This window comes from Tenrec ecaudatus, chromosome 14 (assembly GCF_050624435.1).
Source record: "Tenrec ecaudatus isolate mTenEca1 chromosome 14, mTenEca1.hap1, whole genome shotgun sequence".
Lineage (NCBI taxonomy): Eukaryota > Metazoa > Chordata > Mammalia > Afrosoricida > Tenrecidae > Tenrec > Tenrec ecaudatus.
Window position 1 is genome coordinate 104,567,820 of NC_134543.1, and position 18,649 is coordinate 104,586,468.

Below are 18,649 nucleotides of genomic sequence, written 5' to 3' on the forward strand. Positions count from 1 at the left end.
AGGGATGTCATGGGCCTTGAAAGAACATAGTCTAAAATTCCAGTAGTCTAGTAGGCCTAGGTCACCAAGGGATGGATAAAAACCAGGTCCAAAAGGCCCAATTAGGACATCCCCTAACCAGGCCTATTCTCCCCGTGGGTTCTATAGGAGTAGTTTTAAGCATTTTCCCCCAACGGAAAGGTGCTTCTCCTCATTTTCCTACCAACAGAAGTGTGATGGCCTTCACTGAGAAATATATGCTCCCCTACTTCCACCCATCTTGATTTGGATTTCTAGAAGATTTGCCGATCACTCTGGTAGGAGTCTGTTGATTTGGGGTGACCTAAGCACAATTTTGAATGGCAGAAACTGGATGGTCCTCTCCCATTCCCCGCATCTTGAAAAACTGACCCCAAGCTGAGCCAAGGTCTCCTCTTTCAAAGTGTTTTTTAAGATGTTCCTATCGAGGGGGTGATATACTGTTCATGGGTGCTAGGCAGGCTCTCTACCTCGTTGCCTGGGAGATCGGATTAGAAGATTACATGGCCTGGGAGCAGAAGCCTGCCTTCATCCTGGTGTCAATGTCACTTATTTCTCCACTGCTGTTTCCTTGGGCATTGATTGGATCCAAGCAAGATGAAATCCGTGACAACGTCAATTTATTCTCCATTTATCTTGGTCCGGTGGTGAGGATTTTTGTTTTCTTTACATTGCGTTGTAATCCTTACTGAAGACTGCAGTCCTTGATCTCCATCAGCAAGTAAAAAAATATAAACACACTCACTAGATATCAAGCTGAAAGAACTGCGGGGAAAAAAAATCTTAATCCGCAAGTTGCAATTGTGAAAGATTCGATGGACAAAATATTGAGCGATGCAGGAAGCATCAAAAGAATGTGGAAGGGATATTCAAAGCCACTGTACCAAAAAGAGCTAGTCAACGTTCAGCCATTCAAGAGGTAGCTTACAGTCCAGAACCAATAATTTTTATGATAGTACATTATGAATCATCCCTGTGAGGCATAAGGTAATTCTTTTGATACTATCATTATTTTAGCCAATGTTATATAGAATTTAAAACACGGTTGAGAAGAGGAAATTATACAACTATAGTCTGATTACATATAGGAATATATGAGTTGTTGGCTTGTATAGATTAAACTCTTAAGTGACCAAACACTATTTTCACAAACAATAGGAGTCCAAGCTGCACTGAAGGGATTAGCCAGAAACAAGACTCAGGAATCGACACCCTACCAGTTGAAACGTTTCAATAAACAAATGAAGCACTGGAAGCACACAGCTGCCTGTGCCAAGAAATTTGGGAGACGGCTACCTGGCTAACCAACTGGAAAAAATCCATATTTGTACCCATTCCCAAGAAAGGCGACTCCGCAGAATGGGGGAATTATCAAAGCATGTCATTCATATTACAAGTAAATAAAACTTTGCTGAATATCATTCAACAACCCTTGCAGCTGTACATAGAGTAGGAACTGCCAAAATTCAAGCAGTATCTGGAAGAGAAAGTGAAGTCAGATGGATCTTGGCTGAAAGCAGAGAATGCCATAAGGTTGCTGGGAATTCCTGAAAGCTTGATTGTGCTAACACAGAGCCTGGACATGGACGAAGAGGGATTGTTCGTACAGAACAAGGGAATTATGCATTGCTAAAATCAGAAAAGGTGTGCGGCATGGCCGTATCCATTCACCATACTTTTACAACATATATAATGAAAAGTAATCTGAGAAGCTGGACTATATGAAAAAGAATGAGGCATAAGGATTGGAGGAAGGCTTATTAACAAGTTTCAATATGCAAATGACCCAACCTTGCTAAAATGCACAGGCATTGGACTGGGTGGGTCAAGTACAGATCGAGACGGGCAGAGGGTGAGCAGGCGATTGCTTTGAAGTAGGATAAAAAGCAAAAAAGAGTGACTGCCAGGGCCCCGGGAGCTTAGGAGGCGGGCTCTGCCTGGAGCAGTCAGTGAAGGCTTCATAAGGGGATCTTAGGAAATGAGCAGTTGGCTGTCAGATGAAGAAGAGGCAGGGGAAGCCTTTCATGCAGAACCAAAGTCCAAATGAACTGTGAATAGTAGCTCTTGCTGTAACACCAGATCATTATAGGGACTAAGTTGCCCCAAGTCTCAAAGATCGTGAGACTCATCCTTGCACAGTTAGATCCAAAGAGTCTACAGATACAAGCCTCATCCCGTGGCCTAGCACTATCTTTGTGAAAAGCAGAGAGGAACCATCCCTTGGTTTCTGGACATCATGCTGGAAGGCCCTCGACAAGATGGATTGACAGAAGTGGCTGCAACAATGGACCCAAACATAAGAACAATTGTGAGGATGTCACAGGACCGCGACGGGTCGGAACCAACTTGATGGCACATAACTACAGCAACCTGCAGACACACCAGTGATGAATAACTTCAAACACATGAAAAAGGCACCATGTCGTAAGATAATCAGGAAGTTATGAGCTTAGAACACGCTACCTTTAAAAATATGTAACTTATTTAGTTACTTGTAAGTTTATGCAACTTAAATTTGAAAAATGACTTTAAGAATGAAGAAGCCTGTCCAGTAAGTGGTGCTGTCCAGTAAGTGTTGGACTGTTAACCACGAGGCCCAAGACTCAAGTCCACCAGCCTCTCCCTGGGAGACATGGGAAACAGTCAGCGTCTCAGAAACTATACAGCAGCGGTTCTCAACTTGTGGGTCGCGACCCCTTAGGGGGGTCGAATGACCCTTTCACAGGGATCGCCTGATTCATGACAGTGATGCAGTAGCAATGAAAATGATTTTATGGTTGGGGGTTACCACAGCATGAGGAACTGCATTAGGAAGGTTGAGAACCACTGCTCGACAGGGTTGTTATGAGTCAGCATCAACTCTATGGCAGTCGGTGAGCGTTTAAGAGCCAGTGTGCAAGGTTTTCAAAAAGTTAGCAATTTGCTCTTGGAAGCCTGTTCAAGCTTATCCAAACATGCTCTAACAAACCATGACCGTGGAGCTAATACCCAGTGAATCTTATCTGGTGGCTAGCGGCGCTCTGTCCGTGGTGCCTTGAAAGGATGTGATGTCCAGGAGTGGGCTCTGGTTTGGGACTAGAGTTGACTATCTGATAACTGATATTTTTAATTAGTCTTGGTCTGCGTTTATTTTTATAACACATGACTGAATTGACAGTCTACATTATCCCGGGATTCTTGTTTACTCTTCTAGGCTTTGTCCTGGAGCCAATTGCCCTCCATACACCAGACTAGTCGACCAAGCTGGGGCATGAAAGAGTTTCTGCAGTAATAGAACCATGGCTGCTTCCTGTCATCTCTATAACTTGTCTTGTCCTCTGCCCACCCCAAGACACTAAGAGGGAAAGGTAATGTCACAGCCCAGGAAATATTTGATTTTTTCTAAGGGGGAGTCGAGTCTGATGATCTCAGTCTTATGATGACCCTGGGGTCAGAATACAAACCCCCGTAACTACCATCATCACCCTGACAACAAGTACTCATTGACAACAGCGATCCCATGAACAGTTGATAGCCACCCAGCCATCACATTACTCGTACCCACTTAACGACCGCACACAACATAATGACACCATCACATCATCGGTCCTCCCGATACCACAGTCATACCAGCAGCAGCACCCACTCACTACCACTCCCAAAGCAATAACCATACCACCACTGCTCAGCCGCCACCCTCCACCCTTTACAGAAAACAGAATGATGAAGGGGCTACTGCCAGCCCAGTAAGCCCTGTGGACAGAGCTGGCTTGGCTCACCCTGTCCCATGGCAACAAGCTGCTCTTATCACCGGACCACAGGAAATGCCTGCTGTGAATCGTTGCTTCTTGGATCCTCTTTGACGTGGTCTTCGCAGTAGAAGATGGTGGCGGTCCCTTTGTTGGTTTCAGCATCTGAGAAGAGTGGAGTTTCCCTTCACTCTTCTTTTGAGCTTCTTGACAAGTTTCTTCCCTCCTGCTCCCTCCGCACTGTAATCTCTCAGGCCAGTTGCTGGGAGTAACCCATTTTCATTTTATCTCTGGTGCCAGGAGGCCCAGGTAAGGGTGGGACTGGTAAGGCGGGGTGGGAGCTGCATAGCGGGAAGATCTTATAGACGTCCAAGAGAGACCTCAGTGTCTATGTGTCTGTGGCCTCAGGAGACCCTCAGAGATTTATCCATGTAATAATGGAAGACCCTGTAAGAGATGGCTCCCATAGCCAACTCCAAATCGCAGGCCCAAGTCAACCATAAGTCACAAGTTGTTAGATATCCCTGGGCTTTGTAAAGAGAGAACCTGTTGGTCTGAGGCTTGGTCTGTGTGAAAGGGCTACAGAGGTGGAATTGGTTGGTGAAAAATAAATGCCCTAAAAGCAGAAGCCAGGATGTCAGCTCTTGCCAGCCCACCTGGTCTGAGATGCTCTACCAGAGCAGGTTTGTGACCGTCTAGAAACTCAGGGCCTAGGCCTTTGTACGTGTCTCCTTACTGAGTCACACAGGAGCCACAGAATGATTTCCTATTTTCCCTATTTGGTTTTTGAAATCCCAGCTTTTGCTTGAGCCTCTGAAGCTATGCCAACAGAAACACTCTGGCTGAGCTGCAGTTAAACCTGCGTCTGTGTGGACTATCTCTATCCATTGTCATCCAATTGATTCTAACTCAGAGCGACCAGCAAACAGAGTTGACTTGCTCCACAAGGTTCCCGGAGCTGTCAATGTTTATGGAATGACACTGCCACTGTGGCTGGTGGGTTTGACCTTTGGTTTCGATGCTGAGCTCTTTTATTTTTCTAATTTAATTTAATTTAATTTAATTTTTAAAACAATTTATTAGGGGCTCATACAACTCTTATCACAGTCCATACATATACATACATCAATTGTATAAAGCACATCTGTACATTCTTGCCCTAATCATTTTCTTTTCTTTCTTTCTTTTTTTACATTTTATTAGGGACTCATACAACTCTTATCACAATCCACACATATACATACATCAATTGTATAAAGCACATCCATACATTCCCTGCCCCAATCATTCTCAAAGCATTTGCTCTCCACTTAAGCCCTTTGCATCAGGTCCTCTTTTTTTTTCCCCTCCCTCCCCGCTCCTCCCTCCCTTCGACACTGAGCTCTTAACCACTGCACTACAAGAGCTCCTCTGGAATACCTACAGGAGGCTATGCAATTAACTATTGTGGGACCAAAAGGTGATTTTTATATGCATTGAGCTGCTAACTGCAAGGACAGCGGTTTGAAAACATCAGCTGCTCCGAGGGAGAGAGACTCAGCCATATTCTCCCAAAAAGTTATCGACTTGGGAACTCACAGGAGCCGTTCTCCCCTGTCCTGTAGGGTTGCTATGAGCTGACACTGGCTCGATGGCAGGGAATTTATCCTTTCATACTGTAAAGATATTGACCCATCACATTAATTTCAAAAATCACATTATGTACAAACAGCTGCTCTCTAAGCCCTCCAAATTATTGTTGGTGTTGTGAAGTGCCCTTACGCTGGCCCGACCCATAGTGGTTCTGTGGACCACAGAACAAAGCCCTACCTAGTCCTGGGCCAGCCTCAGACTGTCGCTATATTTGAGCCCAGTGCTGCAGCCTCTGGGCCACCTCATCTTGTTGAGGGCCTTCCCTTCTTCTCTGACCTCCTACTTTACCAACCGAATGGCTCTTTTATTTTTCAATGTCACCTTTTATTTATAAAAGCTTAACTACCTCATGTCTTTAAAAATTGTTTAATTATTTTTAATATACATAACAAAAACATTCCCCCCCAACTACCATGATCCGAATTCTACCTTGAAAGTCTGGATAGAGCAGAGGATGTACACTGGTGCATATGGGAGCTGGAGGCACAGGGAATCCAGGGTGGATGATACCTTCAGGACCAGGGGTGTGAGGGGCAATGCTGGGAGAGTGGAGGGTGAGTAGGTTGGAAAGGGGGAACTGATTATAAGGATCTACATGTGACTTCCTCCCTGGGGAATGGACAACAGAAAAGGGGGTGAAGAGAGATGTCGGACAGGGCAAGATATGACAAAATAATAATTTATAAATTATCAAGGGCTCATGAAGGAAGGGGGAGCAGGGAGGGAGGGGGAAAAAGAGGACCTGATGCAGAGGGCTTAAGTGGAGAGCCAATGCTTTGAAAGTGATTAGGGCAAAGAATGTACAGATGTGCTTTATACAATTGATGTATGTATGGATTGTGATAAGAGTTGTATGAGTCCCTAATAAAATGTTAAAAAAACAAACATTCTACAGTTCAGCAACTTCTACATGTATAATTCAGTGCCATTGATTATACTCTTCATGTTGTACAACCATGTCTTTTCCCAAATTATTCCACTACCATTCACATAAACTCAATGCCGTGAAGCCAAAACTCTTCCTCCTTCACCCATGGTAACCACTGGTCACATGCGGTTTCTTTCTCTCTTTCTTTAGTAGGCTTCTTGATATAATATTTATGTATTGCTTTTAAAAAGAACTGTATATACATCATCACAATTGATCATTAATGCTCCTTCTCCCCCTGCCACAGTCATTGTTTGCTCCCCAATTACCCTCCACCACCCTGAAATGCCCATCCACAGGGCATCCTGACAACATGCCCAAAGAACATGAGCTTTGCCATCCTCACTTTTTAGGAAATTTCTGATTGTACTTCTTCCAACATAGATTCCTCTATTCTTCTTGTAGTCTATGGTATAGTCAACATTCCCCACCGATATCATGGGTCATAGGCATCAATTCTTTTTTTTACATTTTATTTTATTTTTTATCATTTTATTAGGGGCTCATATAACCCTTATCACAATCCAGTTGCCTACAGGTGGGCTTTGGGTCCCCCCTCCTCCCTCCCCCTCATTCACAATGATATGATTTTTTGTTCTGGGTCTTTCGTGCCTGATACCTGATCCTATCACCACCTCATGATTAAACAGGCTGGTGTGCTTCCTCTCAGCTTAAAAAAATAGTTTTATTAAGGGCTCATACAACTTTTATCACAATCCATACATATATCAATTGTGTAAAGCACATTTATACATTCATTGCCCTCATCATTCCCAAAATATTTGCTCTCCATCTAAACCCCTGGCATCAGCTCCTCATTTTCCCCTCCCTCCCCATTCCCCCCTCCCTCATGAGCCCTTGCTAATTTATACATTATTATTTTGTCATATATTTCCCTGTCCGATGTCTCCCTTCACCCCCTTTTCTGTTGTCCATCTCCCAGGGAGAAGGTTATATGTAGATAATTGTAATCGGTTCCCCCTTTCCAACCCACCCTCTCTCCACCATCCCAGTATGGCCACTCACACCATTAGTCCTGAAGGGATCAACCACCCGGGATTCCCTGTGTTTCCAGGTCCTATCTGTACCAGTGTACATCCTGGTCTAGCCATATTTGTAAGGTAGAATTGGGGTCATGATAGTGTGGGGAGAGGAAGTATTTAGGAACTAGAGGAAAATTGCATGTTTCATTGTTGCTATGTCACACCCTAACTGGCTCGTCACCTCCCCGAGACCCTTCTGTAAGGGGATGTCCAGTGGCCTATAAATGGGCTTCGGGTCTCCACTCGGCACTGCCCGCCCCTCATTCACAATGATAAAATATTTGCTCTGATGAATAGGTATCAATTCTTTTTCCATCTCCCTTTTCTTTTTCCCCCCATCTTCCTTATATACTGTCCAGCTTTTACATGAATATGATGCAATTGAAAATATCACGACTAGGGTCAGATACACCTTAGATCTCAAAGCACTATTTTTTTAACACTATAAAGAGGTCTTTTGCAGAAAATTAGTTCAACGTGATGAATCCTTTGATTTCTTTTTCTTTCGTTTATCTTTCTTTCAAAAATAATTTTATTCATGGCTTGTACAACTCTAATCACAATCCATACAACCATCCATTGTGTCAAGCACATTTGTACATTTGTTGCCATCATCATTCTCAAAACATTTGCTTTCTACTAAAGCCCTTGGTATCAGCTCCTCATTTTTTCCCCTCCCTCCCCCATGCTCCCTCCCTCATGAGCCCTTGATAATTTATAAATTATTATTATTTTTTCATATCTTACACTGACTGGGGTCTCCCTTTACCCACTTTTCTGTTGTCCATCTCCTTGGGATCATTGTAATCCCTGTTGTCCAGATCATTGTGATCCGTACCCCATCGGTACCCGCCCCCCCACCCCAGCTTCTCCATATTCTCCTGGTATAGCTACTCTCAATTTTGGTCCTGAGGGGTTTATCTGCCCTGGATTCTCTGTGTTTTGAACTCCTACCTGTACCCATGTACATGCTCTGGTCTAGCTGGATTTGTAAGGAAGAATTGGGATCATGGTAGTGTGTGGGTGGAGAGGAAGCATTAAAGAACTAGAGGAAAGTTGTATATTTCATCAGTGCTACACTGCACGCTGACTGGCTCGTCTCTTCCCCGTGACCCTTCTCTAAGGGGATGTCCAGTTGCCTACAGGTGGGCATTGGGTCCCCACTCCGCCCTCGCCGTCATTCACAATGATCCATGATTTTTTGTTCTGGGTCATTCATACCTGATACCTGATCCTTTCACCACCTCATGATTACACAGGCTGGTGTGCTTCCTCTCAGTTTAAAAAAAATAGTTTTATTAAGGGCTCATACAACTCTTATAGCAATCCATACATATATCAATTGTGTAAAGCACATTTATACATTCGTTGCCCTCATCATTCCCAAAACATTTGCTCTCCACCTAAGCCCCTGGCATCAGCTCCTCATTTTTCCCTTCTCTCCCCACTCCCCGCCCCATGAACCCTTGATAATTTATACATTATTATTTTGTTATATCTTTCCCTGTCCAACATCTCCCTTCACCCACTTTTCTGTTGTCCATCCCCCAGGGAGGAGGTCACATGTAGATCCTTGTAATCGGTTCCCCTTTTCCAACTCACTCTCCCTCTACACTCCCAGTATCGCCCCTCACACCACTGGTCCTTAAGGGATCATTTGCTCTGGATTCCCTGTGTTTCCAGGTCCTATCTGTACCAGTGTACATCCTCTGGTCTAGCCAGATTTGTAAGGTTGAATTGGGATCATAATAGTGAAGTGGTGGGGAGGGAAGGGGGAGGAAGCATTTAGGAACTAGAGGAAACTTGTAGGTTTCATTGTTGCTACATCACACCCTGACTGGCTTGTCTCCTCTCTGAGACTCTTCTGTAAGGGGATGTCCAGTTGCCTATAAATGGGCTTTGGGTCTCCATTCGGCACTCCCCGCCTTATTCACTATGATATGATTTTTTGTTCTGATGGTGCCTGATACCTGATCCCTTCAACACCTTGTGATCGCACAGGCTTGTGTGCTTCTTCCATGTGGGCTTTGTTGCTTCTGAGCTAGATGGCTGCTTGTTTACCTTCAAGCCTTTAAGACCCCAGATGCTATCCCTTTTGATAGCCGGGCACCATCAGATTTCTTCACCACATTTGCTTATTCATTCACTTTGTCTTCAGCAGTTGTGTCAGGAAGGTGAGCATCATAGAATGCTACTTTAATAGAAGAAAGTGTTCTTACATCGAGGGAGTACTTGAGTGGAGGCCCAATGTCCTTCTGCTACCTTAATACTAAACCTGTAAATATATACACATAGATCTATTGCCCCATCCGCATACATAAATATATTTGCATATGTACATGCCTGTACTTAGACCTCTATAAATGCCCTTTGCCTCTTAGTTCTTTCCTCTATTTCCTTTGACTTTCCTCTTGTCCCTCTGTCATGCTCAGTCTTCATTTGGGTTTCAGTAATTGCTCTTGGTTATATTACCCTTGATCACGTCCTACCAGGCCTCCTACACCCTCCTCACAATTTGGATCACTTGTTGTTCCCTTGTCCCTGAGTTTGTTAACACCACTACCTTTCCTCCCAACTCTCCCTCTCCCATGTCCCTCGGAACTGTCAGTCTCATTGATTTCTCCTCCAGATTTTTCATCCAGCCTATCTAATTTAGACAGACCTGCAGAGATAATAACATGCACAAAAACAAGACACAGCTAAAGTAAGCAACAATATACAAAACAAAAACAAACCAATGACAAAAAATAAAACAAGGCACAACAAGAAAGAAAGAAAAGCTTGTAGTTAGTTCAAGGACTGTTTGTTGGCATTTAGGAGTGTTTTCCAGTTCAGTCTGTTGGGGCACCATGCCCTGGTCCCAAAGTCCACCTTCACCATTGCCTGGGAACCTTGCCACTCCATTCCCTTGCGGTTCTGTTGCACCCCATTAGTGTTTTGCCACGTGTGGTGGGATCAGATGGGGCACAATTCCTACACTGTGTCTCTGGTCTTGTCCCCCGTAGGGCTATGGGTCAGTGAGGGGCATGTGTTTCCTAGTGCAGGTGGCCATGTTGTCCTCTCTGTGGACTGACTGCTCTTATCAGGAACATCATCCTTAAGGTCTGGTGGGCCAGGATGTGCTCCACTCTCTCCTCCTCCCCCTTCATTTGCCCTGTGTGCTCCGGTCAGATGTGTCCCTCTCCTGGAGCTGCAGATTCAATGCTGCCCTTTGAAATAACTTCTTATAGGGGGAAGGGCAGGTGTCTACGTAGCAGTTGGGATTGGGGCCGGTCCCTCTGGTTCCCACTCCATGCCAGCTTGCTGCATTCACATCTTAGAGCACTGGGTTGAATTCTGGTCCCTCTTTCCCTTTGGAGATATAAACAATACCCTCCCCTTAGGTTGCTTAGTGCCCTGTGCCCCCACTACTCATTTCTTTTTATTATTTTTTTTCCTTTCCCCACCTCATTTTTAGTTGTCTACCATATGTATCCTGTATTTGGTCTGGTCCCTGCCATATTACCTGGTCCTCACCCCAGGAATGTTTGTAGACAGTAGCTTTTTCCCTATGCCCCTTTTTGCATTTTTTTAAAGCTTACTTCAGCGGACTCATGTTGTACTTGTCCTTTCGTGCTTGACTTACTTCGTTTAGCATGATTTACTCCAGTTCTTCCCATGCAGCGATGTGCTTCATACGTTCTTCACTGCTTTTTAGCGATGAGTAGTACTCCATGTATGTATGTACCACAGTTTTTTAATCCACTCTTCAGTTGATGGAAATTTGGGTTGTTTTCAACTCCTTGCAATTGTGAACTGTGCCGCAATGAACATTGGAGCACAGATGTCTGGCCATGGTTTGTTTCTTGCCTCTTCTGGGTGTATGCCCAATAGAGGGATTGCTGGGTTGTATGATAACTCGATTTCCATTTGTTTTAGCTATCGCCAGATCAATTTCCACAGTGGCTGTACATACTTAACAGGTCCACCAGCAGTGGATGAAAAATTCCTGTCTCCCCACAGCCCCTCCAATGCTTGTTGCTTTCTGATTTTTTGAATTGGGCTATATTTGAGGGTGTTAGGTGGTACCTCAGTGTTGTTTTAATTTGCATTTCTCTTATGGCTAAAGATTGGGGACATTTTCTCATATGTTTGTTGGCCATTCGTATTGCTGCCCCTGTGAAGCTTCTGTTCAGGTCTTTTGCCCACCTCCTCAGTTGGCTATTAGTTTTTTCTTTTTGGAAACTCGCAGAGTGTTGTAGATTTTAGTAATAAGACCTTTATCTGATGTGTTATTGCTAAAGATGTTTTACCAGTCTGTGGACTCTCTTGGTGAATTTTTTTTATGCACACAGGTGTTTTATTTTCAGTATATCAAATTTGTCTAATTGTGCCTCCTCTGTGTTTGTGTCCTTACCTATTTCTGATAGCCTATGTACTCCCTGTGCCAAAGTTCTTAAGTTGGTCCCAATTCCCTCATTGACAGCCCTAATAATTTGGGGTTTAACTTTAAGGTCTATGATCCACCTTGAGTTTATTCTTGTACATGGAGTGAGATAAGGGTCTTGCTTCATTTTTCTGCAGGAAAATATCCATTTTTTTCCCCAGCACCACTTGTTAAAGTGGGCATCTGCTTCCCACTGGATATTTTTGGGGCCCTTATCAAAGATCCGTTGCTTGTATGCTGATAATTTTATTTCTGGGTTTTCAGTTCTTTTCCATTGGTCTGAGTATCTGTCATTGTACCAATACCATGCAGTTTTGAGAACTGTGGCTGCATAGTATGTGCTAAAGTCAGGTAAAGCAAGCCCTCCCACTGTGTCCTTCTTCTTGAGGAGTTTCCTGCTAATTCTGGGCTTCTTCCCACTCCATATGTAGTTTGTAATCAGTATTTCCATTTCTTTGAAGAAAGATGAGGGTAATCGTATAAAGATTGCATTAAACTTATAGAGTACCTTGGACAGAACTGACATCTTGACTATATTGAGTCTTCCAATCCATGAACATGGGATATTCTTCCATTTGTTGAGGTCGCTCTTAGTTTATTGTAGTAGTGTTCTGTAGTTTTCCCCATATAGATCTTTTCTTCTTTTAGTCAGGTATATCCCTAGATATATCAATTTGTGCTTGGCTATTGTGAAGGGTACCACCTTTTGATCTATTCTTCTGTGGTCTCATCCAATGTGACTATCAGTCCGATGGACTTCTTTCTGTTTGTTGATCTTGTACACTGCCAAACTCTTCTATTGCTTCCAGCACCCACCTTGTGGAGCTTTTGGGATTTTTCATATATAAAATCATATCATCTGCAAATAATGATAGTTTCACCCCTTCCTTCCCCACACGAATACCTTTGATGTCTTTTCTTTACCTTATACTGTTAGCTAAAATCTCCAGCACGATGCTTAATAAGAGTGGGGACAAGGGACATTTTTGTCTGTTTCCCTTTTTCAGTGGGATTGTGCAAGTCTTTTCGCCATTGACTACCACGTTGGCTATTGGTTTTTCATATATAGCTTGTATTGTCTTGATGAACTCTCCTTCCATTTCTATCTTCTCAAGTGTCTTAAACAGGAATTGTTGTTGGATGTTGTTGAATGCTTTTTCTGCCTCAATCAATATTATCATGTGGTTATTAGCATTTTTCATGTCAATGTCGCAAATGATATCAATCGTCTTTCATATGTTGAACCATCCCTGCATCCCTGGTATGAATCCCACGTGGTCATGGTGATTTATTTGTTTTACATACTTTGTATCTATTGGCCAATATTTTGTTAAGGTTTTTTGCATTGATGTTCATTAAGGATATTGGCCTGTAGTTCTCGATTCTTGTAGGATCCTTGGTTTTGGTATCAGAGTTATACTAGCTTCATAGAAGGAGTTTGCCATCTTTTTCTATGTTCTGGAAGAGTTTGTGTAGGGTTGGTGTTAGTTCTTCCCTAACTGCTTGGTAGAATTCTCCAAAGAAGCCATCTGTGCCAGGGGATATTTTTGTTGGCAATCCTTTGATAACCTTGTCTATTTCTTCTATTTCTATGGATCTGTTGAGATTCTTGGCGTCCTTTAGGGATAGTCTAGGGAGGGATTGTTTTTTTAAAAAAATTTGTCCATTTCTTCCAAGTTGTTGAATTCATTGGAGTACAATCCTTCATAGTACTGTGTAATTATCCTTTTGATATCATCAGGGTCTGTTGTAATGTCCCCTCTTTCATTCCTTATTCTTGCTATTGAAATTTGTTCCCTCCTTTCTTTGGTTAGGTTTGCCAGCAGTCTGTCGATTCTGTTTATCCTTTCAAAGAGCCAACTTTTAGCACCATTAATTTTTCCATAGTGTTTTGTTTTCCTTCTCCTGAGTCTCAGACCTTATTTTTATTATTTCTTTTCTTTCGCTATTAGTATTGTCCTGCTGACTCTGCTCTAGTTGTTGTAAATTTTGTGCCAGCGTATCAATCATAAGCCTCTCTTCCTTTCTCAGGTGTGCATGCATTGCTATGAAACTTCCTCTGATAACTTCCTTTGCTGTGTCCCATAAGTTTTGGTACATGGTGTGTTAATTCTCATTGGTTTCTAGAAATTTCCTAATTTCCTCTGTGATCATTGCCAGTATGCACTCCTTTAGCTATAGAGAGTTATTCATCCTCCCAATTTTTGCACTTGTTTTCTTCATCTTCCTTTTGTTGATTTCCAGCTTTATGGCACAGTGCTCAGAGAAAGAGGTCTGTATCATATCAATGTGCTTAAATTCATGTAGATTCGCTTTATGCCTCAGCATGCTGTCTATCTCTGAATATGTGACATGTGGGCTTGAAAAGGATGTGAATATATTTGTATTTGGATGAAAAGAAAATCTCTGTAAATATCTATCAGGTGAAATTGTCTAATTGTAGTGTTTAGATCTCTAGCCTCCTTGTTGAGTTTCTTTCCCTGTGATGTTTGTCAGAGAGCGGTGTATTGAAGTCACCCACTATAATTGCAATATGTTACTCCACTCTCTCCTCTTCATATTTTCTGCTGATAGTTCTGAGCATATTCTTATTTGGGAATCTTTATATGCTATTTTTTTTTTGTTTTTCCCTAGCTGCTCTCATGATCTTCTCCTTTTCCTCAAAGTTGGATAGTTTAACTATTATGTGTCTTGGTGACTTCTTGGGATTCAGTCTAGCTGGTGTTCTTTCATCCTCCTGAATAGCTGCCTGGTTTTCATTCATTAAGCTGGGGAAGTTTTCCTCCAAGAATTTTCTCACTATTGTTGCAGATGACTTCTTTGTTGTGTCTTCCTCTGGTAAACCAATAATTCTAATGTTGTTCTGTTTCATAGCATCAGACATAGCTCTTAGGATTTCTTCAACTTATCTGATGGTCTTATTAGATTTTTTTTTTCGCATTTGGTAAAGTCTGCTTTGCTGTCCTCCAAGTCACTGGTGTGGTTCTCTGCTTCCTCCTGTTTATTCTCGAGGTCTGTGAGTCTCCTACTGGTTTTTGTAAACTCCTCCCTAAGCTCTTGAATTTCCCTTTGGTGTATGGTCTTTATCTCCTCCATCATTTCATCCTTTTTTGGTATCTTTTCCTTCATATCTTGTATAACTCGAAGCAGCATTCTGAAAATTTCTTTCTGTGGCAGCTCAGTGTCTGCTTCTTCTATGCATGTCGTTATGTTCAGGACATCTTCTGCCATTGCCTTTTGTTTCTCCTATTTTTTCATTGAGGTCATTGGGACTGATGGCTATTTGCGTTGTGTTGTTTTAGAATAGCCAGGTGCCATTTTCCAGGGAGTCTAAAAGCACTGGCTCTCTCTGGGAGACTTGCAGAAATGCTTCTTCGAACTTCCTACAGCTAATTTCACTATGGAATAACCTACCATTTTATCCTCCTGTGGCTTCCCTCTCAGGGGAGTGCCCCAGAAGGCTGGTGGTTTGCCTGCTTTGGTGTAGTGGAGGTTTGGCAGAGGTTTCTGCAGCAGTTTGGAACTTTGATGAATGTTGGCAGAGCTGCTGTATGTCCCCAGGCACACAGACAGGAATTCCCCGGTAAGATGTTGGGCAGAGTATCCCCTGGTGGAGGTCATCAGGGTTTTCCCTAGCCTTGGCCTAGCTGCCCAGGTTGGGGCTCACCTAGCTGGTTTTGGCGCAGGTGTAAATGCCCTAGGCTAAGGGGAGTCATCTGGAGGTAAGCAGAGGAGTGTGAGAGAACAGGAAAGAGACAAAGAGGAGAACAAAAATTAAAGAGTAAGCACACTGAGATTGTGCGGGGATATAGAGAAGAGAGGGAAACAAAAGTAACAATGTAGCTGAACCCTGATCCCTGCCTGTTGTGCTGCAAGGGTTTGGTCCCTTCCCCCAAAGTGATGGCAAGCTGTGACTGTGTTGAGAAAAAGCTCATGTGCAGCCCACCAGTTGGGGAATAGAGAGAAGAGAGGGAAACAAGTAACAATGTAGCTGAACCCCTGATCTCTGCCCATGGATCTGCAAGTGTTTAGTCCCTTCCCCAAGGCAGGTGGGGGCCAGCTGTGGCTGTGTTGAGATTGAGCCCCAAATGGTCCTGGCTCCAGAAGAGACAGTGGCGGGGCTAAGGTGAAGCCTTAGCTGGCCTCTACTGTGGTATGCCCAAAGCTCCCAGCCTCTCAAAACCTTGTGGGTCTGTGCCTATTTATCTTTATGATGCTCCTCCTGTGATCCAGCAGTGTTGAATTTCCCCCTAAGAAACTCTCCTGGGCTGAATTCTGCAGAATTACTCTGGTATGTGTTACTCTGTCGCCATCTTCCCGGAAGTCTGTGCTTCTTTTCAGCTTTGTGGGCTTTGTTGCTTCTCAGGTAGGTGGCCGCTTGTTTATCTTCAAGCCTTTAAGATACCAGATGCTATATCTTTTGATGGCCAGGCACCATCAGCTTTCTTCACCACATTTGCTTATGCACCTCCTTTATCTTCAAAGATCCTGTCAGGAAGGTGAGTATCATGGAATCCAGGTTAATAAAACAAAGTGTTCTTACATTGAGGGAGTACTTGAGTAAAGGCCCAATGTCCATCTGCTTCCTTAATACTAAACCTATAAATATATGTACATGGATCTATATCTATTATCTATCTATCTATCTATCTATCTATCTATCTATCTATCTATCTATGCCTGTATTTATACCTCTATAAATATCCTTTGTCTCCTAGTTCTTTCCTCTATTTCCCTTTACTTTCCTCTTGTCCCACTATCATGTTCAGTCTTCATTTGGTTTTCAGTAATTCCTCTCGGTTACAATGGCCTTGATCAAGCCCTACCTGCTTCCTACACCCTTTTTACCACTTATTTTAGATCTCTTGGTGTTCCCTTGTCCCTGGGTTTATTAATACCCACTTCCTTCCCCCTGCCCCCTCTCCCATGTCACCCCAGAAACACTGGTTCCGTTGTTTTCTACTCCAGATTGCTTATCTTGCCTATCTTATCTAGATAGATGTGCAGAGATAGTAATATGCACAAAAACAAAACAGAGCAAGACAAAGCAAGAAAAGAAAAGAAAACAACCACACACAAAAAACCAACGACAAAAAAAATTAAAAAGAAAAGCCTGTAAATAGTTCAAGGTCTGTTTGTTGACCTTTAGGAGTATTTTCCAGTTGAGTCTGTTGGGGTGCCATGCCTTGACTATTTTGGTATTCCCCAGGGAGTTCATTGCTCTGCTCCCCTTGATGTTCTGTTGCACACCATTGAAAACATCAGGACTAGGGTCAGATACACCTTAGAGATTTTGTTCTTGTTAGATCTTAGTGTTTTGATTTGGTGTGATGGGGTTAGATTGGGCACAATTCCCTCATTGTGTCTCCAGTGTTGTCCCCCATAATGCTATGGGTCTGTGAGGGATGCTGTGCCTCAAGGTAAGGCTGGACTTATGGTCCTCTCTGTACATTGGCTGCTCTGAGCGGGAATATCATCTTCAGGGCTTGGTGGGCCAGGAAGTGCTCCACTCTTTCTCCCGCCCCCTTTGTTTGCTCCTGTGTGCTCTGATCAAACATGTCCCTCTCCCTGAGCTATAGCTTCAGTGTTGTCCTCTGAAGTGAATTCTTCTAGGGGGAAAGGGGGTTGTTCACATAGTTGGGGTTGGGGCCAGCCCCTCAGACCTTTCTATTGGTTCAATCCTTTGATTTCTTGACTGCTGCTTTCTTGGGTATTGACTGTGGTTCCAAATAAAATGAAATATTTTGACAACTTCAATATTTTTTCTTTATTATGATGGTGCTTATTGGTTCAGTTATGAGAGGTTTTGTTTTCTTGGTGTTATGCAGCCTTTGGTCTTCATTAGTAAGTACTTCAAATAGTCTCTGTTTTCAGCAGGTAAGGTTGTGTCAGCTGCATACCACGGGTTATTCACACGTGTTTCCCAGTCCTGATTGGACACTTTTTAGATAGTACAGCTTCTTGTAGTATTTGCTTAGCATCCAGGTTGAATATGTATGGTGAAAGAATACAACCCTGTTATACACCCTTCTGAATTTTAAAGCACACAGCATTCCCTTATTCTGTTCAAATAACCTCCTCTTGGTTCACGTCCATGTCTGCAAGAGCACAGGTATAGCATTAGTTGTTATTATAAAATCCAAGTGCACTGCCGTCGAGTTGATTTTGACTGACAGTTGCCCTAGATTGGGGTTCTGAGACTGTAAAAATGTATAGGAGCAGATAGCTTCATCTCTCTCCCATGGAGAAGCTAGTGGGTTTGAACTGACAACCAGGCAGTGAGTATCCCAACACCTAATCCACAACACCATTAGCCATTAGACAAATGCAAATCAAAACTACAAGGAGATTCCATCTCACTTCAGCAACAATGCCATTGGTTTACAAGCAAAGAACGAATATTGGGGAGATCTGTAGGTGGGGCTGTAAGATGATACACCCATGGAAAATTGTATTGTGCTTCCTTAAAATATATAGAAATAGAAGAAGAAGAAGAAGAAATGGAAGAAGAAGAAGAAGAAGAAGAAGAAGAAGAAGAAACAACTAAGACAAAGCCTTTTATACCACAGGGAGCAGACTTTGGAGGTTACCAAGCGAGCGGGAGCAAGGAAGGCAATAGGAAGCAACGGGCTAGATAACTGACAGATATTAACTTGGGTGAAGAGAAAGACAGTAATTCACAAGAGAGAAAAGATAAATCACAGGATGGGGAAGGGGGAGGTGTTAACTCGGGGTTGGAGAGGTTGATAAACAGTATAAACTAATACAAAACTGATAGGCTGAAACTTAAAACTCCCACCTCATTCACAACTTAAAAACTGTTGGGGGAAAAAAACTAGAAATATAAATACCATATGATCCAGCAATTGTACTA

At 42.9% G+C, this 18,649-nt stretch overlaps 1 protein-coding gene across 1 annotated transcript in view; it reads right to left on the reverse strand.

Moving 5' to 3' along the window:
• The window catches only part of EPB42 (erythrocyte membrane protein band 4.2), a 29,284-nt gene extending 25,498 nt beyond the window's left edge, over positions 1–3,786 (reverse strand). The window contains exon 1 of the mRNA XM_075531815.1: positions 3,777–3,786. Within this exon, the coding sequence (XP_075387930.1) occupies positions 3,777–3,786 (10 nt within the window). The remainder of the gene's footprint in view (positions 1–3,776) is intronic.
• Positions 3,787–18,649: the final 14,863 nt, after the last annotated feature.